This window comes from Lepus europaeus, chromosome 22 (assembly GCF_033115175.1).
Source record: "Lepus europaeus isolate LE1 chromosome 22, mLepTim1.pri, whole genome shotgun sequence".
Classification (NCBI taxonomy): Eukaryota; Metazoa; Chordata; class Mammalia; order Lagomorpha; family Leporidae; genus Lepus; species Lepus europaeus.
In genome coordinates, this window is record NC_084848.1 from 7,948,403 (window position 1) to 7,976,068 (window position 27,666).

General features: G+C 57.3%; 1 protein-coding gene across 6 annotated transcripts in view; it reads right to left on the bottom strand.

Annotated features, from left to right (window-relative positions):
• Positions 1-18,418: 18,418 nt before the first annotated feature.
• The window catches only part of DICER1 (dicer 1, ribonuclease III), a 71,427-nt gene continuing 62,179 nt past the window's right edge, over positions 18,419-27,666 (bottom strand). For 3 of the 6 annotated variants that reach the window (XM_062181738.1, XM_062181737.1, XM_062181736.1), the window contains 5 exons: positions 25,221-25,489; positions 22,937-23,099; positions 22,773-22,848; positions 22,261-22,411; positions 20,602-20,821 (listed from right to left, as the gene is read on the bottom strand). In XM_062181738.1, the coding sequence (XP_062037722.1) occupies positions 20,783-20,821; positions 22,261-22,411; positions 22,773-22,848; positions 22,937-23,099; positions 25,221-25,489 (698 nt within the window). In that variant the 3' untranslated portion in view covers positions 20,602-20,782. Of the gene's footprint in view, positions 19,986-20,598; positions 22,412-22,772; positions 22,849-22,936; positions 23,100-25,220; positions 25,490-27,666 lie in introns of those variants that run through there. The other 3 variants (XR_009864830.1, XM_062181740.1, XM_062181739.1) reach the window with 3 other exon arrangements.

Consider the following 27,666-nt stretch of genomic DNA (forward strand, 5'->3'; position numbering starts at 1 on the left):
GCTCCTACAAGGCTGCGACCATGGCATTCACCCCACGGTGCCCCCGTGTTTGAGTTCACATAAGGTATATTGACTTCTCCCCCTGCTAAGAATTGAACACAGCTGGTATTCCGAGAAAGACCCCTGGCACCCAACTGCCCCAAGAGAGCCAGGCGCCAGTTTGTGAAAGCCGGACATACCTTTCCTTATTCAAGCCTCCTGTCCATCTCATGCATCGGGCACGTGTAATCCCCATTTCTCAGAGGAGAAAACTGAGGCCTAGGGAGTTAAATGACTTGCTCAGGCTGAAAAGGAGGTAGAGCGCACGGGGCACCAAGCGGCTCCCCCGCGTCTCCTGTTCACACAAGCAGGAGGAGGGGTGGAGTCAGACTCCCATTTAGAAACCACTGGGATGACCATGCAGGGCAGGGATCCAGGGAATGGAGGCAGGGCAGGAGAGCGGCAGGGGGTCTGTCCCACACGGGGGTCACCGAGGCCTTGGGAGAACCCAGGCCAAGGGGCTGTGGCAGGGTGTTAGCTTCCCGAGTCTGCGGGAGGGGGGCGGGAACACAATGGTTGCGCTCCAAAGACTTCCTGGATCCCAGGGATGCCCGGATGCACAGCGTCTGCCCAGCACCTGGCAGCTTGCAACGTGCTTCTAAGGATGGGCCCACTGGACCCTGGTCAGAGGCAGGCAAGATCGGGTCCACCACAGGCTGGAGCTCCAAGGCCTCGGAGACGTCAGCCGTCCGACGGAGAACTGAACCCAGTGATTTCTCCGGCTCTAATCCTGCTCAGCAGTGGGGCTCTTCTCTGGCTCCCCACGGCTCTGTCTAGCGCTGGGGGCCAAACAGGGCAACTAATTGGTGTCCAGGGGTTAAGCACTTTCCCAGAGCCTGCTCGGCACCCCCCCCCCCCCGCTCCGCCTCTCACACCCTGAACACAAGGCTAGGAGCTTGCACAGGGCGTGAGAGCTGATTGGCTTTTGACAAATCCAGCCTGGCCTCTTCTTAGCACCTACTGGTCCCTGGGGGCTGGAAATCTGATATTCCACAGACCCTTGGTGGAGTGGGGGGTCACTGAATTTGTGGAGTTAAATCCCCGGCCGGCAGAGGCCGGCTAGGTGGATGTGATTAGCAGGCGAGGACTCCGCGAGGGGAGTCAGGTGCGCTGGCACTGGCAGGGCCTGGCCGTTGAGCCACTTCCACTCCTGCAGGGGCGAGTCCTCACCCCCAGCCTAGGCAGGGCCGGAGGTTGCAGGCCGGGGCTCTGTAGAGCCCCTACTGCCCTGTGCTTCCCCCGCTCCTCGGTGTCTACTGCCAATTTGTTCATTTCTTCCCAGCCCTGTTTTCTTTCTTTCCTACAAAATTTTCCTCCATCCTTCCAAGCCTTTCTTTTTTTTTTTCTAAGATTTATTTGTTTATTTGAAAGGCCGAGTTGCAGAGAGAGAGACCCAGAGAGAGAGAGAGAGAGGTCTTCCATCTGCTGGTTCACTCCCCAAATGGCCACCACGATGGGAGCTGGGCCAGGAGCCAGGAGCTTCTTCCAGGTCTCCCTTGAGGGTGCAGGGGCCCAAACTCTTGGGCCATCTTCCACTGATTTCCCAGGCCATAGCAGAGAGCTGGACCGGAAGAGGAGCTGCTGGGACTTGAACCAGTGCTCAGATGGGATGCCGGCACTGCAGGCGGCTGCTTCACCCTCTATGCCACAGTGCAGCTCCTCTAAGCCTTTCTTAACAGTCAAAGAATCTCAGAGGAGGAAGCAAACTAAAGTACTACCACCCTTTTTTTTTAATAAATGAAGAAACTGAGGAGAACTTACCCAAGGTCACACAGTGAGTTATTATGCTCATCACCACCATCTTCACCATCACCACCACCATCACCATCACCACCACCACCATCACCATCACCACCTCCACCATCACCATCACCATAACCACCACCATCACCATAACCACCATCACCACCACTATCATCACCATCACCATTATCACCACCATCTTCACCACCATCACCATCACCACCACCATCACCATCATCACCATCACCACCTCCACCATCACCATCACCATAACCACCACCATCACCATAACCACCATCACCACCACTATCATCACCATCACCATCACCACCATCATCACCACCATCACCATCACCACCACCATCACCATCATCACCATCACCACCACCACCATCATCACCACCATCACCACCACCACCACCATCACCATCATCACCATCACCACCACCACCACCACCATCACCATCACCACCATCACCACCTCCACCATCACCACCATCATCACCACCATCTTCACCATCATCACCACCATCATCACTATCACCATCACCACCACCACCACCACCACCACCATCACCATCACCACCATCACCACCACCATCATCACCATCACCATCACCACCACCACCACCACCACCATCACCATCACCACCATCATCACCACCATCATCACCATCACCACCACCACCATCATCACCACCATCACCACCACCACCACCATCACCATCATCACCATCACCACCTCCACCATCACCACCATCATCACCACCATCTTCACCATCATCACCACCATCATCACCATCACCATCACCACCACCACCATCACCATCACCACCATCACCACCACCACCATCATCATCACCACCATCATCATCACATCCTCACCCTCATCGCCATCCCGATCACCACTGTCATACTCCACATCGTCACCCCGGTCCCACCGCAGTCACCAACATCACCATCATAACAACCATCTGCTTGTCTATACACATTGTTTATGCACATTAGTCCAAACTGGACTTAGGACACCCCCAGGTCCTGGGGCCCTGATTCCTCCCAAAGGGTCCTCCATCCCCTCCCCCACAGTCTCCTACGCTCCGCCCCCCCCCCCATCCAGGACCACCTGCTGCTCTGTCCTCCACTTCCTTCCCAGTTACTCCTGTGCTGTGCTGCTGCTCTCAAACCCCATCTTGTCCTTACTCTGCCCTGTGCTCAGGGCACAAGTGACACAAGGAACAAAACACGGAGTCAGGGCAGGAAGCGGGGGCTACGCGGCCTGAAGTGTACAGGTGCACAGGAGCCGGGCATCGGGCACAACCCCTGCCTGCACCCCAGGCTCCCGCTTCACAAAAAGGTCTGGGGGAGGCGGCAAGGCGGTGGCTGGCAGAGGTGCGGGCCCTGCCCAGCTCTCACAGTCCATGTTCTCACAGTCACTAACGGCCCGTCTGCACCTGCGCACCCTGCCGAGGGAGAGCGCTCAGCCCCAGCTTTCCCGACAGGCCCCGGCTTTGTCTGCATGCCTCTCCCTGGCCCTCACGAGGCCTGCCAGCCTCATGCTCGCTCAGGAGGCACCAGTCCTGATGCCCATGGGGACAGTTACACACCAGCGCCACCCTCCAGGCCAGTGCCCTGGTGGGTGAGCTCCTGACCCCGGACAGCCAAGCCCCTGCTACCTGCGCACTCCCTGTGTGCCCTCCCCCGACTCTCCACGCTCCCAGCCCCCCGCAGTCTGAATCCAGGAAAGGCAGCCGCACGGGCCAGCAAACACCTGTCCGTCCCAGCTTGTCTTTAGGAGTTAGAAGCTCCCGTGCCTCCCAGGAACGCCAGGGTGAGTGAACCTGACAGCCTGGCCTAGGTGGCCTTCCCTGCTGCCACGGAGCCCTGGGAGGAAAACGGCTGCCAATGACACCATCGGGGCCGAGCCCCCACTGCCGGTCGCTCCCCAGCCCAGCCTGGCGCTCTGGGCAATGCCAGTGTTCACGGCTCCCGAGGAAGCCCCAAAATAAGCAGGACAGGGCCAAGAGCGGCGCCCCTTCCCCTCCCGTCGGGGGGTGGGGGCAGCATGTTTTTCTGCAAGGCACGCTTGCTACATGCTCCCCACGCGCCAGGCTCCCAGGCCAGCTCTGTGGGGAGAGGGAAGCCGAGCCCAGAGCCGCGGGGTCGAAGGTCATCCAGACCTCTATTGGACCCTAGATCCTGGATCGAGATTCCAGTGGCACCAAGGACACCGCCGAGACTCCAGCCCCACCCTGCCGGCCTCCGAAATCTCCACGCCTTCTCCCCAGCCAGCCACTCATCTCGGCGCCACAGGGAACCGGGCTCGGCCGTGTGCGGCTCGTCGGAGGCCAGAGGGCCCAGAGGGCGGAGGTGGAGCCCAGGCCTGTGTCCCCCGGAGCAAGGATGGAGCCAGGTGGGAGCCGCCGTGCCCAGCTGAGGACCCCAGCAAGGCAGGGGGCAGGGAGGAGGCCTGGAGGCAGGGGAGCTGGACACGGTTTGAGCAAAACTGCTGGCAGCTGCCGGGCATGGTGACGGGAGAGGCTGAGTGGGTCGGAGGGAGGGGCAGGACCTGGGCAGGGGTGGGGCAGGGATGGCGAGGGGGGCACTGCGGAGAGACAAGGGGAAGCAGCCTGAACTTCCCAGAGATGGGGACAGCACGGGAAACCGTGGCTGCCCGCGGCATGGGGCCCGCAGGACTGGGTGGGCTTGGGGTGAGCAGGCTGGAGACGCGGGCCAAGGAGGCACCCACACACCTGTCATTCGCCCACTCCTTCCAGAATCTCCCCGAGCGGCCATGGGGCGCAGAGTCAAGCCATCCGAGACCCCGTCGTCCCATATCAGAGAGCCTGGTGCGCGCCCCTGCTGCACTTCCCATCCAGCTTCCTGGTCCTGTGCACGCTGAGTTCCACCACCCACACGGGAGACCCGGGCGGAGCTCCTGGCTCCTGGCTTCAGCCCAGCCCAGCCTTGGCTGTTGTGGGCATCTGGGGAGTGGACCAGCAGATACATGGCCTCTCTGTCTCTCTGCCTTTCAAATAAAATGAAAATAAATAAGTTTTTTTAAATTCAAGAAATCCTCCCATTCCGGGCTCTGCAGCCAGGATGGCTTTTTTTTTTTTTTTTTTTTTTTTTTTTTTTTTTTTTTACAGATAGAGTTAGACAGTGAGAGAGAGAGCCAGAGAGAAAGGTCTTCCTTCCGTTGGTTCACCCCCCAAGATGGCTGCTACGGCTGGCGCACTGCGCTGATCTGAAGCCAGGAGCCAGGTGCTTCTCCTGGTCTCCCATGCGGGTGCAGGGCCCAAGCACTTGGGCCTCCTCCACTGCACTCCCGGGCCACAGCAGAGAGCTGGACTGGAAGAGGAGCAACCAGGACTAGAACCTGGTGCCCACATGGGATGCCGGCGCCGGAGGCGGAGGATAACAAGTGAGCCACGGCGCCGGCCCCCCAGGGTGGCTGTTTGATGGAGCTTGCCCGGCTGTGCTGACTGCCACAGGGAGACAGCAGAGTGCCCTCTCCTGCCTCCGAGAAGTGACCCCCACCCGCCCAGCTCGCCGAGGTGGCCATCAAGAGTCTCTGGGGTCAGTGTCTCCAGCCTGCATTTTCGTTCATTCGACGACAAACTGACCTCCCTGGGCAATCCAGAAATGGACCTGACACAGAACCTGCCCCCCCCCCCCAGTCCCCACCCTGGGTTCCCAGGAATGTGAAGAGTGGATGCCCCGTGGGCATGGCCAGTCCTGCCAAGAGAGGAAACCAGGAGGACTTCCCAGAGGAGGTGCCACCTTGAGAGCTGGATGGGCACGGCAGCAGACGGAATTGCTCTTGGCAGGGTGAGGGGGCAGCTGCCCACGATTCATAAATAACGGAGCCAGCGGACCTGACCCGAGATTGCCAGCTGCACCGACTCCCCAGCAGCACCCCTCCTCGGCGACATTCCCAGCACTATGGCATCCGGCGCTGGGACCCGGTCAGTGCCCAAGTCTGAGCTCTGCCCGGATCTCCCACTCCCCCCGCGGAGCCCACCACTACCTCCCCTTGAGCTCTAGGGCCCCTGTGCGTGGGCCCTGGCCTGCAAACTGCCCCCAGCCGGTTTCCCTCCTGAGGGCTGCATGGAGGAGGCGGTGTGATCTGGAGTCGGAATGCTCTGTCTGCAGTGAGGGCAGAGGGGGTGACCAGGATGGAGGAGGTGCACGGGAGGGCCGTGTGGGTGACGGTGAAGCCCCAGGAGCGGTGGCGGGGTGGACTGTGGCGTTCTGGGTGCAGGATCAAGGGGGACTACTGCCCAGAGACAGCCCAAGGAGGCGCAGCCAGGCCCTGCTGGGCCCCAGCTCGGAGCCATCAGAGTTCCCGGCCACCTGGCTGACTCCCTGCCCCTGCCCACTCCACCCAGCCGTCCCCACACCGAGCAGCCTGCGGGCTGGGCCCGGCTCAGCTCTCCCCCCTCCTGGGCGCCAGGTCGGCGACCCTGTCAGCCATCAACTCCCCCCGCCCATTCATTCATTCACTGATCATTATCCTCCAACCCTTCCGACGCCCAGACAGGCCGTCCGTCCAATTCCGGCAAAACTAAACAGCGCGCTCCGGTCCTCCAGGGTGCGCCCCGAGCGTGCTGTGCTCTGCAGATTGTTTCTCCGAGCAGTGAAAAATTTCATCTTTTTTTCCCCACCATCAAGACGTGTCAAACGTAATTTATGCCTGGACATAATTCATCGGTAAAGATAAATATTGAAGCCCAAGGGAGGGGGGGAGACGGCTGCAGGGTTTCCAGGGGCGGGGGCGGGGCGGGTGGGTGGGAGAGGGGTCTCCCTCCTGGGCTCACCGCTTGAAGGGGTGACAAAAACATACACGAAACCAACGCAAAGTAGCTAAACTCCAGGTCTGGCCCTGGGCTCCTTCTAGCACTGCCGTGGAAATTTGCTTGCTTTTTCTTTTTCTTTTTTTTTTTTTTTACAGGCCTCTTTTGTGTCTGTCGAACAGTTCTTCTGTCTTGCAGAAACTCTCTGGCCAGAGAAGCCTTCAATTAAAGTCACCTGCTGCTCTTTGTCAGCCGCAGAACTCGGCTGCTGTCAAAGAACGCAGAGCTCCTTAAGCCAATACAAGTCATTAAGGAGGAGGCGAATTAGAGATCGGACGTGGTGGACAGGAGCCATCCGTGATCAATTGATATCTTCCTCTGCTGGGGGCGGGTGGGGCCCCAGGGAGCCCCGCGCCCTTGCCCGCCCCGTCCTGGAGTGGGGGGTGGCCCGGCAGCCCTGGTTCCAATTAGGCCGGCCCTGGGCAGGTCTGAGGTTGCGCTGAAAGGCCATCAGTAGGCGAGCCCATTAATAACTCGCCGAAGCCCTGCGTATTGTAATTGTCAGGGTGCAATTTACAGTAACCCTCCAATGCGGGCGCTTAAATCGTGGCCGCTGATTGGAAATTCATACGCCCATTTGAAAGAGAAAAAACACAAGATGCTTGGGTTAAAAGGCCAGGGCGTGCGAGTGTGTGTGCTGAGTGACAGACATTTTAGTACTAGCCTGGGACCATATTTTAAAAGGTCACTGAAAACTCTTGGCTTGGGCCCTCTGACAAACAATGAGCCTTCCATATATTTATTTGCCATCTCTTTGTTTTTACAGCAAGCAGAATAAATGAGTTAAATGACGTGGTACGGGCCTGCACATTGTCAGCACAGGTTATAAGTCATTATTAAACTCCATCAAATCAAACCAACTCCGGTCAAGGCAATGAGACTAAAAGTTATTTGCATTCCTTCTGTCATAAAAAATCATATCCCCTTTCTCAAGACTTTCGTTCCTTTATTAAGTGCAGCCACGAGAGTATTCCAGGTCTGCTAATGTAAGCTCGGGAAAACCTCAGTGTAACTCGGGCTAACAGCTCAGACCCGGCCCACTAAAACGTCCCAGGTGAGCGTATCTGGGCACCCAATCAAGACATACATATTACTTTTAAATAAGATTAGCCTCTATATTTTGCTGCTTAAGTTAAAACTCTTCATGTCATTCTCTGCTTTTATATAAACTCCAGCATAATTCTGTTTTAGCAAAATACTTCAAGCAAATTAAAAACCTCAAGCCGAACGTGTCCCGAACAAAAACTTTCTTAATGGCATCGCAATGTGTTTGCTGACACTGAAACACTTTTAAATAAGATGGATTTCCCCTCGGCCGCCCTGCGTTTGTAATTACGCCCCGTGCAGCGGGCGCCCCGCTCACAATGGCTAAAGCAGGGATCTGCGCTCCCAGCACTTGACCGAGAGCGCTCCAGTGACCGCAGCATCTGTTTAAAAAATTGTCTTTCCCTGTCTCCAATCGGGTTCTGTATTAATTGTGGATTGGAGAGGGATCCGCAGGGAGCTGGGAGGGAGGGCCGCGCAGCTCGGAGCAGGCGGGGAGGGGACAGCCCGCGTCCAGCCCGCGTCCGCTGCGGGGCCCTCGCTGCCCATCACCGCCCTGCCGACCGGCCCCGAAGCACGCGTGGGAGGGACTGACCGGGCCACGCAGCCACGCCTAACCCCACGAAGATGCCCGGGCCGGGCCAGAGAGGGAAACGCAGGCTCTACACAATTCCATGACCGTCGGCTCAGCTCTCTGACCACAGAGCAAACACTGGGCCGCGTGGTCTCCATTTTGACGTCCACATGGTGGGGTCGGGGCATCTCCACGCAGCAGCACAAGCCCAGCCTTGGGAAGAACTGCCTTATCTCATTCCTTTTATTCATATTCTTAAAGGCATTTTATTTATTGGACAGTCAGAAAGACAGAGGAGAGAAGGAGCGGCCTCCCATCTGCTGGGTCACTCCCCAGACGTAGGCAGCATCAGAGCCGGGCTGGGCCAGGAACTCAATCCGGGTTTCCCACGTGGGTGGCAGGAACCCCAGGACTTGGCCCGGAACCTGGAACCAGGAGCAGAACTGGGACTCAAACCCAGGCCCCGGAATGACGGCGCTTGGGGGTCCCCAGAAGCAGCTCACACACCTTGTTCTCTTTTTCTATTTTAAATATTGATTTATTTATTTGAAAGTCAGAGTTACACAGAGAGAGAAGGAGAGGGGGAGAGAGAGAGGTCTTCTATCCGATGGTTCACTCCCCAGTTGGCTTCAATGGCTGGGGCTGCACCGATCTGAAGCCAGGAGCCAGGAGCTTCTGGGTCTCCCGGGTGAGTGCAGGGGCCCGAGGACATGGGCCATCTTCTACTGCTTTCCCAGGCCACAGCAGAGAGCTGGATGGGAAGTGGAGCAGCTGGGACTCGAACTGGTGCCCATATGGAATGCTGGCACTGCAGGCGGCGGGTTTACCCATTACGCCACAGCGCCAGCCCCTAAACCTTATTCTTTACCCAGGCACTTCCTGCCAGCCCGGGGCACACGGCACTGGTGCCAGGGGCTTCCCAGCTCACGCCCAGATTCCCAGCACATGGTGTCCTTGAAGCTACTGACACTGCTCACCGTCCCCCTTCCACGGCCGGCAGAAGTCACGCTCACAGCGACGCAGCTCACAACCGTGGTGTGGCGGGCAGGTCCTGGTTGGCCCAAGATTCCTGCTGCGTGGTGCGCATGCCTCGCATGACGCCCCACCCCCCGCACCATGCAACTGCGGGAGAGATTTACAAATGTTCCGGGCTGCCACGGCCGTGGGAATGTTAGTCACAGGGCAAAGGTGAAGGAGTTTTCCAGGTGTAATTCAGGTCCCTAATCAGTCGACTTTGCGCTAGCGTGGGTGGGCCTGCCCTAAGCAGAGGGATGCTTTAAACCCCACTCCTGGAGGGAGTGACTTGTGGCGGGAGAGCTGCTCCCCGGCTCGCTGGGACAAGCCAGCTGCCCCAGGTCCCCAGCTACAGGAACGTGGAAGAGCTCCCGTCCAGGGGCGAGCTGAGCCCGGGGTGACCGGCCGCACAGCCTGGTCAGAGCCAGCCGCTCGCCCCACGGTCCGCGCTGGAGGATCGCCGTGTGTTTTAAGCCATTCTGTTTGTTCAGTTCGTCACACGGCAGCAGGAAATGAATACACGCGGCCAGTGATGAACTCGGGGCCTCCTGGCCGCTCTCCGAGTCGGCCTGAACAGACAGCCGCACGGCCCCCACATTGCTGCCGCACATGTACTCTGCCTAAATCTATACAATCGGAACATTAAAAAAGTGCTCGACAGGCAGAGAGAGAGAGAGAGAGAGAAAGAGAGGGAGGGAGACAGAGCTGGATCTTCCATCCACTGATTCACTCCTCACACAGCCACAGTGGCCAGGGCTGGGCCAGGCCAAAGCCAGGAGCCTGGAACGCCATCCCGGTCTCCCATGTGGGCGCAGGGGCCCGAGCACGCGGGCATCCTCCTGTGCCGCCTCAGGTGCATTGCAGGGAGCTGGATGGGAAGCGGAGCAGCCGGCCTGGAAGCCGAGCTCCGACCTGGGGTGCCGGCGTTGCAGGGGGCAGCGCAGCTCGCCGAGTCAAACACCTGCTCCAGAGGCCGATTTTCTGGTTTTTGTCATAGCTTTTTTTTTTTTTTTTTTTTTTTTTTTTGGGACAGGCAGAGTGGATAGTGAGAGAGTGAGAGACAGAGAGAAAGGTCTTCCTTTTTGCCGTTGGTTCACCCTCCAATGGCCACTGCGGCCGGTGCATCGTGCTGATCTGAAGCCAGGAGCCAGGTGCTTCTCCTGGTCTCCCATGCGGGTGCAGGGCCCAAGCACTTGGGCCATCCTCCACTGCACTCCTGGGCCACAGCAGAGAGCTGGCCTGGAAGAGGGGCCACCGGGATAGAATCCGGGGCCCCAACCGGGACTAGAACCCGGTGTGCCGGCGCCGCAAGGCTGAGGATTAGCCTGTTAAGCCACGGCGCCGGCCCGTCATAGCATTTTCTTATCCTACATACAGCCTCACGCACGCACACGCATGTAACGTATACACATATCTACTCAAATCTACCTCTGGATTGGACTTGTTGCCTTAGCGAGAGCTTCCTTACTTTACAGACTACAATGTTTTCTTTATCAAAGACCCCGCACAGCAGCATCCTTGACGCCGAGATGAAATTTTCTTGTTAAGCCCATAAAAGTGAGGACCTTATGAGGAAAGCCGCCCCTTTATAAACACCTGACTAAATATCTCATAACTGCAAGACAGCAAATTCCTACAGTGGATTCGGTGGATTTACAGCCATCAAACTGTATTAAACTTACACTATCAAGATTTATCGCCTATTAAATGGAGTCTCGTTTTAGTAATATCTCACATTTGATCCCTAAGGGCCTCAAATGCCTCCGACCCCTCCCCAGGGCGCCCCAGCGTATTTCATAACGAGGTCATCAAAACCCTCATTGTAGTGCTGCGCTGCCACATGCGGGGATTAAGTCACCTGTCAAGCCAGGGAGCCGGGGCTGGGACACAAGGCAGAGGCTGCTTTCCAGAGTGCAGAAATGGTACCCAGAGCCAGACGGCGGGGAGAGCGCCCCCTGGGGAACCACGGCCGCATAGCCGAGCCGTCCTGACGGGCTCTGGCCCAGGGTTTCTCTCACTCTCCTCCCACCCCACTTCCTTCCTTTTAATTTTTATTTAGTTGCATTGTATTTGAAAGACGGGGAGAGACAGAGATCTTGCATCCGCCGGTTCGCTCCCTAAATGCCTGCAACAGTCGAGCCCAGAACTCCATCCAGGGCTCCCACGTGGGTGCTTGAAGCACCGCCGGCTGCCTCTTGGGTGCGCGTTGGCCGGAAGCTGGACAGGCAGTGGGGCCGGTTTGAATCCAGCGCTGCAAACCCGGTGCGAGCATCCCGCTGTGCCAGTGACCTCCCCGCGGCCTGTGGTTTCCCAACACGGGTTGTTGGTGGCAGAGCCCCTTTCTGCCCACACGGTGTTAACAGAAAGTTCAGGATGAAGCTGGGAGACGAGGCTGGTCCCTCCGGCCACCTCAGCAGTGCACAGCCCAGCTGGGGGCCTCCTCCTCCAGCGGTCGCCCCCCCCCCCCCCCGGGAAATGTCTTCAAAGGTGGATGCCCAGGTCTCAGCCCTGAGTTCCCGACTCCCTGTGACTTCGCTGATGTGTGTAAACCTCATTCGTGCTTGGAGGAACCCAGGCTCCCGGAGGGAAAAGAACTTGGTTAAGAAAGTGCAGGTCGGGAAAACACAGGCTGTCCCCAGAGCGTCTGCAGGGATGTCACCAGCCCTGCAGAAACCCTAACCCTGGGTAAAGCTGTGAGCTCACGGGGACGACACACTGGTCCCCCACTCCAGATGACTGCTCACAAATACCCAGGGATTTGTGACCGAGGCAATAAAGTACCGACCTTCCGGGAGCTCCCAGAGGCACTGTTTGAAGGATAATACAGGCTGTCGGAGAAACCAGATTGAATGGCCATGGCACTACCACGACAGTGAGGCCCTCCATAGGGAGCACTCCTACTCATCCCTCAAAACCCAGCTCAGTTTTCACCCCTTTGAGACGTTCCCTTAATCCTCTGTCCTTCTCCTGTGCCCGGGGCAGTCCTCATGGGTGGGGACAACGCCCCGAGATGCTTGGGTCGCACGCAATCATCCTCACTGTTATATGAGCCCTGAGTGAGGAAGGGGAGCATGATTTCCCGGGAAACCCATGCCCATGAACCCATCCACGGGATGGGAATGGCATCTGTTCCCTTGAGGTGGGGTGGAGGATGCTTGCGACAGGAAGCCTCCACAAGTGGCGTAGGTCTTTCCTATCTGCACGTGGCCACACTGCCACATCACCCAGTCCCCCAGAACTGCAGCACTGGGTCTCCTTGGCCAAGGGTCGGCTCTCCACCCCGCTCCCACCCTCCTGGGCTGCCAGCTTCCCAGCGAGTGACGGAGGGGTCTAGTGGACCGAATCCCACGGTCCTCACAGCGCCGAGAAGGTTCCTGGCCCGAACAGATGCAGAACTGATATTTGTGAATCAACGAAGTATAATGGAGCACTCAGCCAACGAGCAGTGGCACAGCCCTGGCCTCCAGGAATCTGCAGTCTAGAACAGCCACGACAGAGACTTCAGCACTGTGCGCTCACAGCTTAAGCCGTCCAGGCTCCGTGGTCAGCTCCCTGCGGCGGTCAAGGACGTTGGGCCACCTGAGGCCCCCGACTTGGCTGGGGAGGGCAGACCGGGGCGGCCCCAGGCGCCAGCTGGGGTTAAAATCAGACTCTCCGGGGCGTGTCTGGGACTCAGCATTTCAGATGGCAAGAAACGCTCCGAGCACTGGTCGCCAGCTCCTCCCCTTTGTCAACAAACGCGGCTTCTGTGAGCTTCCTTCTGGAGGCCGGGTTTGCTATTTATAAACACAACCTCAGGCTGGAATTCTGGCTCCCGGGAGGACTGATTCAGCCCTTATTCCCAAACAGGCACACCCAGCCACCAACACAGCCCCACGTGGGCCTGGAGGCTCGCCAGGAGTTCCAGCGCAAACACATTTGCCCATAGAAGCCACTTGGGTCCCACGGTCTGTCCGCATGTGAGCGGGGCCCCCTGTCGTGGGAAGCTCTCTCGGGGGCTGCTACATCCATTTAACAGGCCCAAGTTCAAAGCTGCCTGCCTCCTCTAGGGTCAGGTGACCCACCCTGGTCGGCTCCCTGCACATGGCTCACCCCAGTCCCCAGAGGTCCCGCCAGGCAGGGGAAGGAAGACGAGGGGAAACGAGGAACTATGCTTCTGAAAACACCGGTTTTGTTGCTGCAAAATGATTATCTGCTGGTCAGCCGCGGTCAGTCCTAGCCCCAGAGCCAGGGGAACGCCTGCCCACAGCAGGTGCTCACTGGACATCTAAGTGGAGGATGAACCAAGATGCCTGGTAGGCAGAGCACAGAGGGGAAGGGCCGGCTATGAGGTCCGGTGTTCGTTCAAACCCCACCTCGAGGCGCTGGTCGCTGCCCTCTCTGCTCCGTTGGGCCCTCCCTTCCTCCCTGTCCCCAGGGGCTGACCCTTCACCCTTGCAGCACCGCACACCACACCGGCACTCCCAGGAGGGAGTGCAGTATTGCTATTCCCACAATGTTTGTTTACTTATTTTCATTTTATTTCAAAGGCAGAGGGTCAGAGACCAATAGCGGGAGATCTTCCATCTGCTGGTTTTCTCCCCAGTGCCTGCCTCCTACAAGCTGGGACCTGACCTGGGTCTCTCACGGGGCTGGCAGGGTCTCAAGCAGCTCCCAGGTAGCCGGGACTTGGATCCCGCGCTTCGAGACAGGATGCGGGCGCCCTAAGCGGCGACAGCCCCTGCACCACACGCCTGCCCCTAAAACACTTCTGAAAACACTTTACAGGCGCTGCCACCCCCGCCACTCCCACGGCCCTGGTCACCCGGCGCTTGTGTCCCCAGGGGTTCTGTGCCACAGCCGCAGGTGGAAGAGCCAGCGCGAGGCTCACACCGACTGTAGGCATGTGGCACGGGGGACGGGGGTCAGGACTGGCTTGGGCTCAGGGGACGAGAGGGCGGGAGGTATTGGGAAGAGGTCCCTGAGGACCGACTCAGGCCTGGAGTGGGGTTGTCCTGGTGAGGGGACACCCTGGGGTCTGTGGTGGGATGGGGGCACCGGGTGAGTGGCGTCTCAGGCCAGGTCGGTGGGATGGGGGCGCCAGGTGAGTAGCGTCTCAGGCCGGGTCAGTGCACACAGTGAGGCCACCCTGGAGGCCGCGGAGCTGGGACTGCTGGGTAGGGGTGGGGTCAGTGCCCACCCTGTGAGGGAGGCGAACCTCACAAATCGTGCAGGGCTCAGTCCCAGGCTGGGCACGGAACACCCACATTGGGGGGGTGGGGCCCACTCCAGGACTGCTGGTTGTGAGCCAAGCTTAGCCAGCACCACAGGGCCTAGACTCAGCCCCACCAGCCAGGGGGAGTCCACTGGCTGGCAGCCATGGTCAGGAGGTGTTCCCGGCACCACCGGAGCCTGGGCTCCCCAGCTTGCCAGGGCTCGGCCCGAAATGTGGAGCTCAGGACCCCGCATCCAAGAGCTGCTGGAAGGCCCACGTGCCCGTCCATCTGCACGTGCTCCAGCGAGGCAAAGGCCCTGGAAGTCCTGCAAGGAATCCTCTGTGACTGCTTAACCCATGGCTGCCTAGAGGACGCTGACCACGATCCGCGCGTCGCCACATGGCGTCCATCCAGACCCCTGGGATCTCACGTCTCCGGCACGCAACGGGCGGAGGTGAGGCACAGAGCCTCATCGTTCAAAAGCCTCCAGGGAAGCAGGCGCCACTCGAGCTACTGAGCAGCTCACAGGGGCGGGCATCCACCTGGCAGGGTGCCACGTCCCACACAGTGGGCCTGGGGTCAAGTGGGGACTCCGCCCCCAGCTCCATGTACCTGCAGGTCCCGGCCACCCACGTGGGAAGAGCAGGAGTGAGGTCCCGGCTTCTGGGTTCTCCTGGCCCAGCTCTGCTCGCTGAGGGCTTTGGGGGAATAAGGCAATGGATGGGCGTTTTCTGTGTCTCCAGTCAATTAGTTCCTCAAAATGCTAGAAAAAAATTTTTCAAGCTACAAACAGCACTGCTTCACTGCCTGGTAACTAGCTCATTCGTTTCTCAGATCCACACACACCAACTACCGGCCCCAGCCCCCACCAAGGGGCACTGGGCGGCAGTTACCAAGAGCACGTGTACGTGTGTGCACATGCGTGCTGACCGGAGGCCCCGGCATACTGAGTGGAAGACCACAACTCCTGGCAGTTCTGTCCCCGCGACCCCTACGGTGACCACCTGCCGCCAAGGGGGGGTTCCCTTTCTCTGCCAAACTGACGGCCTCCAAGGGCAGGAGGGAGCAGAGCGAGGCTGGAGGTGGCGCCTGTGTTCTGCTGGGTCTGGTCGGGGCGCTGCCCAGGAGGGCTCCCGGGGACGCACCTCGCCCCGGCACCTCGCCCCTGCGGCGGCCCCGCTTGCATCCCTCTCCCACTGGCAAGGGCGCGGCTCCCAGCTCCGCCTCTCCTCCAGCAGAGGCGGAGACTTCAGGATGGCTTCCTCCTCTGAGACACGGTTGCTAGGGTTTCACAGAAAACAAAGAAACGCGTCCTGCCAGGCCTGCCCGTGCCGGCTACAGCTGCGTTTTCTGTGTAGTAAGAACACAAACTTTATTTACACTTCCCCACGCCTCTGCACGCCTGTTCTAACCCCACCTTCACTCCCCCAGCCCCCAGGGGGTGTCTGTAGGATGCTGAGAAGTGCTTCCACGGCAGGTGGACGCGGGGTCGCAGCCAAGCACTCCCTTGGCTCATCCTGCCCAGCTCCAAGAGGAGGGCCGCGGCAGCCATGGGCTTGGCTGCGTCCAGCACTGCACCCCGCATTCTACGCGCACCCCCACCTGACCCCAGCACCACTTGGCTGCTCGCTCAGGTCGCTCAGTCTGAACCTCTGGTGCAACCAGTAGGCGGCATACAGGGTATCACGCTTGGTGCGCGCTGGGCACCTCTTATGTTCCAGAAAAGCTTACGACAGGTCCACCGTCCTTACCTGAAACTCCTGAGGCCCGAGTGTGTGTGTGTGCACGTGTGTGTGTGTAGCAACTCTGTGCATATCCCGCAGCAGGCAGTAAACGGCACAGACGTTATGAACACGTCACGTTTTCCTGTCATGTACGTTCCAGAAAAGCTGGCTTCTGGAGCACTGGGGGCTTCAGGAGGGGGAGCCCGCAGGAGCTCCCTGCCACGCACACGAGAAAGTGCGTGAGGCCAGGACCCTCACCTCCACAACAGGTTAGCTGCGAGCAAAACGGAGCTCTGACGGGGAGCAGCCTAACAAACCAGGGTGCCCCCCCACCCGGGAACACAACCTGAACGTCCCAACAAAGCGACAGCTGGCTCAACAAACGCTGCCCAAAGCAGGGCGCTTCAAACAGCTCCTGCAAAACTCAATTACAAGCTTATTTCGATGCAGAAAAAATTAAATCCATGCGTGTGGGGACGCCTTCAGAAGTTCACGGGAAACGCAGGTTCTGAAGAAACTATGGGTGGATTTCAACAACTGGCACGGTCCGAGGGACAGCAAGGTAGGGTGGTGACAGGGAGGGCCGTCCCCTCTGAGGGTCAGAGAAGCAGCAGCAGGGCCAGCCGGGGTGGTGACGGGCAGCAGAGGCCACGTGGTGTCCCTCAGGGGGGTGGCAGTGGAAAGGGGACTGGGTTATGTCGAGGAGGCCGACCAGCAAGACTGGCCGGGGGCGGGGCCGACAGGACACAGGACACAAGGGAAGGACCGTGGGGATGGCTACTACCAAACGCGCCAGCAGTGTTGTGAAGACACCGGAAGCCCCGTGCACTGCCGCGGGAAACCTGAGACCCGTGCAGTCACTGTGGAAAGTGACGCGGTCGCCACACGACCCAGCACGTCCAGTTCTGGGCACGCAGACTGGACAGCGGCGCCGCGACAGAGCTGAAGGCCCACGCCACCCACACGTACGGGCGGGGATGAGCGAGCTGTGATGGCCGCATCCGTGCACCATCAGCCAGCCTTAAGCCAGCTAGGCCGCACACAGCGACCGGCAGGGCCCTGAAGGCGCAAGTAAAACAAGCCAGACACAGAGAGACAAACACTACGTGGTGCCACCTCCAACAGGGCCCGAACAAGGGTTCACTCACCTGGCCAGAAAGAAGAACGCAGCCAACAGGCACTCGGCCCGGGGGGGGGGGGGGGGGGGGCTTTACTGTTCGGAGGGTGTAATTTTGGGTTGGGATTAGGAAAAACTCCTGGGGCTGCAAGGCGGGGAAGGCCGTACAACACCGTGGACGTTTGCAGGGTCATCAACACGGTTAAACCGGCAACCTTCCTGTGGATTTTGCCCCCAGGAGACACGGCCGTTCTCGCCCCGCCTCCCAGACAGGTCAGCACGCACGAGCATCCTCCGGCCCACGGGTGTCTGCAAGGCGGGGCCTCCACCCACAACCGGACCTGCGCGCACAGATCCCCGCACCGCCACCGGGTTCTCCCCACACACATCCTGACCTGCAGCCGCACGCCTGGCCTGGCTGCACTCCTTACTGTGAGCTTGGGAGCGGCCGCTCGGCCTGGCGTGCAGGGCCCACGGTGTGGGAAGGAGCTCTGGCCCCGAGCGTGGCCCCAGCCGCTCCGCACACCCTGGGCGGCAACACCACCGCATGCCAGTGGGCAGCAGGCACCCAAATTCCTCGGGGCTTAAATACCCAGGCTTTCCCTCCTTTCCTGTACTGCGCGCAGAGCGAGGGGAGGGGAGGGGAGGGGATTAATTTGAACTTTCAAAGGAAAAGCAAAACTTCTCCTAAAAAGCCCCTGCTTACCGTCCTCTTGCGCGGCAGGCCAGCGACTCCTGCTGTGCTGCGCTGGGCCGAGCGAGCGGGAGAGCACGGGACTCCCTCCCGGCAGCACTGGAAGCTGAACCCTCGGGCCGCTCACTTCACAACAATCACGGTCACGCGAGGAATGTGTCAGCGCGCCACGGAGGATCCTGCCCCTGGAGCCCAGCACGCCCTGAGACGGAATTCCAGGAAAACGCACCAGGATTCTTTCCGCCTTGAACACGACGGCTGTTGCCTTCCAGCTCCGTGCACGGGAGGACGCGAGGCAGAACCAGATGTTCTCCTCACAGCTCCGTGTTTTTCCACGACCTGCCAGGGCATCAGAGCTGCCCCCGCCACCCCTCTGAGCCGAGCCCCAGCTAGGCAGCAAACAGACGGGACGACACGCGAGTGAACAGATCATAACTTTATTGGAGATTTACTCGGCTACAGTTATTACCAGAACAGACAAGTGGAGGGGCTCCTGCCCACAGGCGCGGCCCGCCGTGACGGCCGCCCACCGCCGCGGTGATATGTGAGTTTGACTGGATTTTCGTCATTTTCCTCCACTCTATTTACAGCACAGAAGCCAGAAACGTGCTTCCTGTTCGCCTACACAGTCTGCTGCTAAGTGAGCTCTGAGCACATCTACAACACTGCAACTGTCTGCAGTTGGGGTCCAAATAAAAACGGACTAAACGACAAGACAGGTAATGATCAAAACCTATTTACAAGTTAGTTCCGAAAGATCCTTTGCACTGCTGGTAGAAAATACAACGGTCTCAATGCATATTCCCTACATATTGCTACTGGTGTCTCCAACAACCTTTAAAATCATTTTAATATTCTTGGTCTTAAACATATCTTTAAAACTTTCCATGTACAATATAAAATAAAGAAATTCATTTGGAAATAATTAAATTCCTGGAAAGTAATCAGTGGTTGGAAAAATATACCTATTTCAATGTAATTAGAATAACCACACAGGTAATAAACACAGCCCGGTTCTCTCCCGCGGGCCGCGGAGGACACGGCCGGGGCTCCAGACGCAGTCAGACAAAGACGTCAGGGCCTCCGTCTGCCGGCTTCGGTGCCTGGGAGCGCACCCGACCCCGCTGCAGAGCCGGCGAGCAAGCTTTAAATCAACCGGGCCTCAGCGGGGGCTTATTCTCGGGGTTCGCCAGCCGCCACCGGACTGCTGGGGGGAGGCTTCTGCTTACGAGCGGAGCCCACAGAACCAGACCAAGCCTCTGGCTCTCTGAGGGCAAGCCCCTGCTGAGGAAGTGAAAATGCCAGTACTGTAAATCTAACTACAGGAGTGTTAGAGGGTGTTCTAAACGCAATCACTTCACATAAGGTAAAAGGAGAAAGGAAAGAAATACAACAAACATTTTTAAGAAACACAATTAGGAGTTAACAAGTCATTGCTACACTTTCACAAACAGTAAAAATGCCACAGACAAAAATGACCTATAAGTTGTGCAAGCACACGACACGTCGCAGGCATTATAATCATCTTTTTCCAAATCCGGGAACTCAAACAGCAGCAAGGCCAAACTCTAATTCCTCCTCTCAGTTGAGCGTTTTTTCCTTGCAATGAGGTAAAGCCTGGTACCAAGTGCAATGCTTATGTGCGCGACATGAACGGAACAGCGGGGAAAGCCGCTCGGGCCGCAGCGCCCTCGGGACTGCGGGAAGCGGGTTCTGGCCGTGCTGTGGAGGGCGCGCGGAGCCGTCCCACGCCACCTGCTGGCTCTCTGCTGGCCGGCACAGGGCTGTGAGGCGAGGTCACAGGGAGCCACTCTGGATTGACCGAGGCAAAGCGCCAGAGCTGGAGCGGGGACCCAGGTGTAGCAACCGCAGCACAGAGCGCAGGAGCGGCCGCACCCTCGCCCGCCTGACTCTGATTTCCTAACTCACTAACCGGGGCCACAGGATGCTCCAGACCGCGAGTCTCAATTCAACTCAGCTGTTTTTCTCTGACAAGAAAATGAAATCAGGTTTGCTGTCGATAAAACAGTTTGAATGGTAGCAGGAAATTTGAACCCCTGAGAACGTATGACCTAATTATATCCAAGTCTGAATTTTTTAGTATTAACAAAAAATACTCTTCTTAAGGTTACAAAATATATTGAGGCTTTTTTTTCTCCTACTGGGGATTTTAACCGTGAAACAAAATGACTTGGGTGCCAGGAGGCGAGAGTCCTGTCCTGCCGGGGTCACCGCGGCAGACACGGCGCGAAGCCCTCGCTCCGGGCATCAGGTAGTTTAAAAGTTGTCCAGAGAGGAGTGACAGAAGTTACCCTCGACCTCCCTCAGAAAACTCACATCCAGCCTTACAGGTCACTGGTACACTTTCAGAGCTACATCACTCAAGAACTGCTTGGTTTTAGCTTGCCAGGATCTTATATTAAGGTTTTCCAAAAAGGCAAATACACACCTAGGATTACAAATCAGAGTTATTTTAACATGAGCCACCTAAATTAATCTGCTACAAAACTCATGTCATAATTTACATTTCAGTTTAAGTTGAAGAGCAGAGACAACAAATAACTGCAGAAGCTAACCCCCCCGCCCCCCTGCCCCCCCGCCCAGGGTCCCCTCGCGAGCAGAGCTGTGCGCACGGCCCCCCCCCCCTCCGCGGGCCAGCAGTGCGCTATGTGGCGGGACACGAAGCATCACCTTCAGACCACGGATGGAAAATCCTCGTGCGAGACAGCTCCGCTCCACTTTCTCACACTTCAAGCATCATTAACAGGCAAACTGCAGCAAACCTCTACTGGGATGTTGGCGGGAGAGCAAGACTGACCCACAGCTTTTAAAAAAAGGTAAATTAAGAGGTATTATAGTTACAGTGCAAAAAAAATTAACATTTCAAGCATAATACATAAACATAGCACCAAACGGGGCAAACGCATGCAAAAGAAAAGAACTGAGGTATTTCCGTGAAGAGTGCCTACAATTCTAATTAAAGAAACTTAGGCCAACGCCTACAAATGCAGAGTTTTTTTCCTCTCCAAAGATGGAAGTAATGAGCTAGCTGACCTAAATTAACGACCTAAATCACAGATGTACCAAACGTGGGGCAGCCGAGCGCGAACACGACGCTCTGCAGGCACGGGCAGCTGGGCTCGGGGAGGTGCGCGGCCAGCAGCGTCCGCGCGGCACAGGCGGAAGTCAGGGTGAGAAGACGGGGGGGGGGGGGGGGGGCTGTCTCACTTCCTTAAACAAACAGCCGATCTGCTATCAAATCTGCAGCATGTTTGGGTGTGATATGTCTGAAGTCTGCTTTGTTAGCGCGACAGCCTGCAGGGCAAAGTTATGTGCCATAAACATTTCCATCCATGGAACTACCTAGCGAGACTCGCAGTAAAACTGGGTGTTTAGCCAGAGATCATCTTTATCGTGAGGTTAACAGAAAACCCACAGACTACATATTCTGGTTTTTAAGATATCTTCAGTACACGTATGACAGAAATCCTAGGATAAGCCTGTAGTAAGTTGCACCTACACTGGTAAGTTGCGTCACCCGGATTCAACATCTAACGCAGAACAAGATGAGGGAATGTAAAATAGTTTGCTCCAAAAAGATCAGAAATTAAAGAATAATATCCATGAAGGTTTTACTTTTAAGGCAAGAACCTTTCTGTTTTATTTTAATGCAAGATTACGGGGCATCAGAAACCTCAGGTGTGACCGGCCACACGCCAGCCCAGTCCCCTGCTGCGGAGTGCCACAGTGACCGGCGGCGGCGGCGGCCTCCCACGACACGGCAGCGTGGACAGAGAAGTCGACCCTGGCTCACGGGCTCCCCTCCAAGCCGCGCTGTGCTTTGGGGCTCAGCAGCCACGCGGGACTGGCCCTCCCGGAGGACGCCACAGCAGCGAGCAACAGGGCCTTCGGGTGCTGCACAAAGCCGACAGGAGCGGACAAACGATCAACAGACAGCAATCATCTCGAAGACTTGCTAAATGTCATCTTTAAAGCACTCTTGTGATTTAAACAAAGCAGAAGTGAGGAAAAAAGATTGTGTTTGCGCAAAAAACTAAAACTACAATTAGTTCCAAAGTTTTTATACATTTGTTAAATGTTTTATTCTGTTATCTATCTGTTACCAAACACACTGTGAATTCTGCCTTCAGTTCATTCCACTCGATAGCCATTTAACACCACCCTATTTAAATATTTCCCCCTCCATTTTTAAAATTTTTTTTTTGTTTCGAATTTTAAAAACGGGCTTCAGCTGTTGGGAACCTGAGGTTGATTGGCTTTGAGGCTTCGCAGGGCGCGTCTCGCGGCGGCCGACTTGGCGATCCTGTAGCTGCGGCCCACGCCTTTAAACTTCCCTTTTCCCACCACTTCCACGGTCACTCTGACCTTCCCGTCGTACGTTCTCTCAGCCGGGCTGGAAAGAAAGCCAAACAGCTTGAACAACAAGCCAGAGTATTTGTCACTGCTGTCAGCCAGCGGTGAGCAGCCCTCGTAGGCCGAGCGTCACGCACAGGCCGCCAGGACACAAGGAATCGGGCAGGACGGCTGGCGTGCACCACTGCAGACAGGGCTGCCAGTGCAGCTGCCATTCAGCATTGCTCCTCAAATCACAAACCAGGAGCAGCCCAGCACCCTGCGCGCGGGAACCGCGTAACAGCAAGCCCAGAACAAAGCAGCCTCAGAACCATTAGTCCACGGTGTTTTTGAGAACTTTCTCCCTCGTGGTTAGGTAGCTTTTTTCCATGCACATTTCTCTCTCTCCTTTTTATTCTTACCTAAATTTGGCAGTTTCCGGTTCCATTTCAAGCAATTCTCGCACAGGGGAACGGGGCACATTTGCAGAAAACTTTTCTGTAATCAGAACGCAAGAATAACGTGAGTGACACCCTGGAGGTGGCGTCAGTGCCGAGCCTGCCCCGCGGGGAAAGAGAAGCCGTACCTATGAGGGGCCGCATCATCGGGTAGTACACCTGCCACACCACCTCCAGCGACATCCCGCTGTCCATGTAAATGGCCCCGGCCAGCGACTCAAATATATCCCCCATGGCCTTTGGGACTTCAATGTCCTCCTCTTTCTCTTCATCCTCCTCAGATCTCCTAAGCTGTTACAGAGAGAAAAGTGACTTGTAGCCAGAAGTCATGTCCAGGTGGTCACCCGGCTGTGCTGCGTTCCTCGGGTCTGACTGTCATTACTCCCCAAAGGTCACCGTGCCAATCAGCTATGCCGCAATGGCTCTTCTCAAATATTCTCTCTAAAAAAGAAAAATCTCCAAAGGTTACTTATAAATGAAAACAAAAGCCACATCACGCAGAGTTAGTGACAGTCAGTGCACACGGAAACTGGAAATCCACTCGTGAATACACAGAGCAGCACATTACACAGTCACGCCCCGGCCCTGACTGGCGGTGCTGGAGGGCACGGAGCGCTTTGGGCTGTGAAATCTGGGCAGAGACGTTGAATTGGGAAGCTATTTTCCTTCAAGCTCCCTTTCATTAAACCACTGTACACACGGTCACTGTTACGGAATGTGTGACACACAGTAGGTCCTCAAACCAATCAAAAGCCCTTTCACAGTCCCCAGATCTTAAGTGAAGCAATCCCACTTGCAGGAACGCACCTAAGACGGTAACCAGATGTATAAGCATGTGTCTCATAGCCATGCTTGTTGACAGTTCTAACCCAAAACTACCTAACTACCCGGCCGTAAAGGACCGTTTTAAAAAGCAGCCATAAGTTGACCAGCTGGCAGCTTCTGAAAATCAAAAATGTCAGTCACTACGTGGAAAGTCATCCGCAACTGACTAAGTGAGAGCAGTTACAGCCCCGTCTGTAAGTCGCACAATTCCACGTTACATCCAACACAGCGACGTCCATCAGCGGACGTCCACGTCCTCAAACGCTGACGCTGGCTACTCCTGAGGCAGCACCGTGGAGCAGCCTTAATTTTTCATTTGTATTTGTAGTTTTCAAAAATGCTAATTATCTGTGAAAGGAATAACGAGACAGGGAGAAAGGACTCATCGCTAAGTGCTGTTTAGCCGCGCTCAGGTCACGGAGTGCGTCTACAAGGCTGACTACCAGAAAACAAGACACTGTTGTCCCCTGTACCGCAGTCTCGGCAGAAGGAGCTGCGGACGGAGCTCACCGAGGCCAGGCCTCCCCACAGCTGAGGACCCGAGCGCCGCCCAGAGAGGCGGGGCGTTCCCAAGACTCACAGCGGGCTAGCGGGCTGCCTGCGGGCCACGTGTCAGCGAACACAAAGGCAGGGGAACGCACGAGAACCAGCCGAGTCAGGGCGCCTCACTGGCCGAGCACGCCCGGGGAACTTCAGCTAACTCCTCCGACTGCTATAGCAGGAGACCAGACGAACAGCAGGCCGCGGGCGCTGCACGTGGGCTCCCTCCGAGCGCACGCCCCTGCTGCCACCAGCCCGTCGCGCTTTGCCCTGGCTGCACTTCAAACACCCAGACCCTCCTGGCCCTCACAGAGGCCAAAGAAATTCACTACTCCCGAACAGTGACTCGGCACAACTTAGAAAAGGAAAAACATAGGAAGGTACAGTTAAAAAACAATTAAAGGGGCTAGCAGTATTAAGAACCAATTCCTGGACGTCTAACAAGGAATCCAGAGAAACGAGCCAGTCGGCGGCATCAGGATCGGCAGCGACACTGCCCTCCTGGGCACACAGCCATGAGATGAATGTCCCCAGGGATCAGAGCAGGCTGGAGCTATCGAAGCGATATCCTGTCCTACAGAAACGCGCGCAGTTCAGAAACACAGCCGAATCCGCTCCATCAGCAGAGAACCTCTGGCTGACCTCAGGACAGAAGCCTCCCAAATTCCAATGGTTAAAAAAATCAGAAGTGTGGTTTTTAAATGAGATTTCCCACTTCAAGCAGAAGCAGAATGTGTATCTGTGATGGTCACCTGAGATATCAGCAGTATTTCAGATCCATTTCAGCCACACTGGGCTTTCACTGCGAGAGTGGGGAGTGCAGCGACACTCTGGGCGCCCGAGGACAGCCTGGGACACAGCAGGTGGCTGGAAACCCTGGCTCCTTCTCCAGCTGAGCGCTCCCAGGGCCTGGGTTAAAAGCCCCTGGAAAGCGCACTTCACTCACTGCTCGCCCCAGAGGACGCACAGCATGCTGGGACGGAGCCCTCTGGGCAGCGGCAGCCAGCCGTGCCGCGCCGGGTCCACGGGCTTCCAGACCGCGCTCACCTCCGAATCCATGCCTTGCATTTCATTCTTCTCCAGCTGGAACTGCACGAAGTCATCGATGACGTGGAAGAGCTCGGGGGACACCGCTTTGAAGTACTTGTGGTAGTCGTACTTCACGGCCAGCGACGCGAAGATGGTGTTGTTGACCAGGGCGGAGCGCAGGTCGGTGAGGACCCCCGGGGAGTGCTGCCGCGGGTCTTCGTAAAGGTGCTTGGTTATGAGGTAGTCCAGAATCGCGTCACCCAGGAACTCCAAGCGCTGGTAACAATCTGAGAGAGGACCAGATGCAGTCAGAGGCAGGGCCCCAGTCGCACCCTTGGCACAGCCACAGCCTAGAAGGGTCTGACCCCTGAGCCTATGCGTGGGACTCTGACGCAGGACCACTTTCACCTATATTCCTCAGTGAGAAGATGCCAATGCAAAGCATGTTTCTCGTACGTACACTGGGATTACAAAACCTCAAGTGGCCAAAAGACTAACAGTTGCTAAGTATTAGAAAATAAAATGAAGACCACGTGCAGCTGCCCTCTCCCTGACCCCTGCTCCCACAGCACTGTGCAGGCCCGGCAGGCGCAGGGGCGGCCCCACCGCACATCGGGCACCAGTGCAGCCTAGCCAGAGCTGCCCACGCCCTCCACTCTGCTGCCATCCCTGCACAGCGCCTCTCCACGCAAGTGACACGCCACGCCTCTCCACGCAAGTGACACGCCTCACCTCTCCATGCAAGTGACACGCCTCACCTCTCCACGCAAGTGGTGACACGCCACGCCACGCCTCTCCACCCAAGTGACACGCCTCACCTCTCCATGCAAGTGGTGACACGCCACGCCTCTCCACATAAGTGGTGACACGCCACACCTCTCCACGCAAGTGGTGACACGCCTCGCCTCTCCACCCAAGTGGTGACACGCCTCGCCTCTCCACCCAAGTGGTGACACGCCTCGCCTCTCCACGCAAGTGGTGACACGCCACGCCTCTCCACGCAAGTGACACGCCTCACCTCTCCACGCAAGTGGCGACATGCCACGCCTCTCCACCCAAGTGGTGACACGCCACGCCTCTCCACCCAAGTGGCGACACGCCACGCCTCTCCACCCAAGTGGTGACACGCCACGCCTCTCCACGCAAGTGACACGCCTCACCTCTCCACCCAAGTGGTGACATGCCACGCCTCTCCACCCAAGTGGTGACACGCCACGCCTCTCCACCCAAGTGGTGACACGCCTCGCCTCTCCACCCAAGTGGCGACACGCCTCGCCTCTCCACGCAAGTGACACGCCTCACCTCTCCACCCAAGTGGTGACATGCCACGCCTCTCCACCCAAGTGGTGACACGCCACGCCTCTCCACCCAAGTGGTGACACGCCTCGCCTCTCCACCCAAGTGGCGACACGCCTCGCCTCTCCACGCAAGTGGCGACACGCCTCGCCTCTCCACGCAAGTGGCGACACGCCTCGCCTCTCCACGCAAGTGGTGACACGCCACGCCTCTCCACCCAAGTGGCGACACGCCTCGCCTCTCCACCCAAGTGGTGACACGCCACACCACTCCCGCATTATGTGCATCGCCTAGGATGACCTTCTCAACTGGCACTAGAAATGCTGAATTTGACCCAAACCAAGAGGTTGAGAGACAAGAGTGCGGGGGTGAGCAGATGTCAGCTGTCAAAATGTGGACAAAGAGCAATGCTCACCGACTCCTCCGTTTTCTCACAGCGATGAAAAGAATGAATTCAGTTGAGGAACTGAGGCAAGGACTGAGGGAGGGAGGTGCCCTGTGTACCCCGCAAGCTCAGGACACAGGGAGGGAGGTGCCCTGTGTACCCCGCAAGCTCAGGACACAGGGAGGGAGGTGCCCTGTGTACCCCGCAAGCTCAGGACACAGGGAGGGAGGTGCCCTGTGTACCCCGCCAGCTCAGGACACAGGGAGGGAGCTGCCCTGTGTACCCCGCCAGCTCAGGACACAGGGAGGGAGGTGCCCTGTGTACCCCGCAAGCTCAGGACACAGGGAGGGAGGTGCCCTGTGTACCCCGCAAGCTCAGGACACAGGGAGGGAGGTGCCCTGTGTACCCCGCAAGCTCAGGACACAGCCGAGAAGGGAGACCCAGCATCATTTGCTCTCCAGAAAGAAAAGCAAGATTCCGCCCCTCAGCCTTTCTCAGCCAGAAAACAGCCGGCTTCTCACTTTCTGCATCTGCACTTTGCAGAACATCTATTACACAAACTATACACCCTGGACACTTTGCTTTGGTATTCCGGATTCAAGCACTTACGGCTGTGATTCAGAAAACAAAATATAAACTTCAGCTTTTGGCTTTAAGAACGTACTCTCCCTTCTGTGCTAATGGACCGGGAGGCTGTTCAATAAAAAAAAGAGGAAGAAAAACAGATCACAGGGAGCAGTGGAAGGTGAAGCAGCCGGACCAGGAGTGATGAAGTGCACGTTC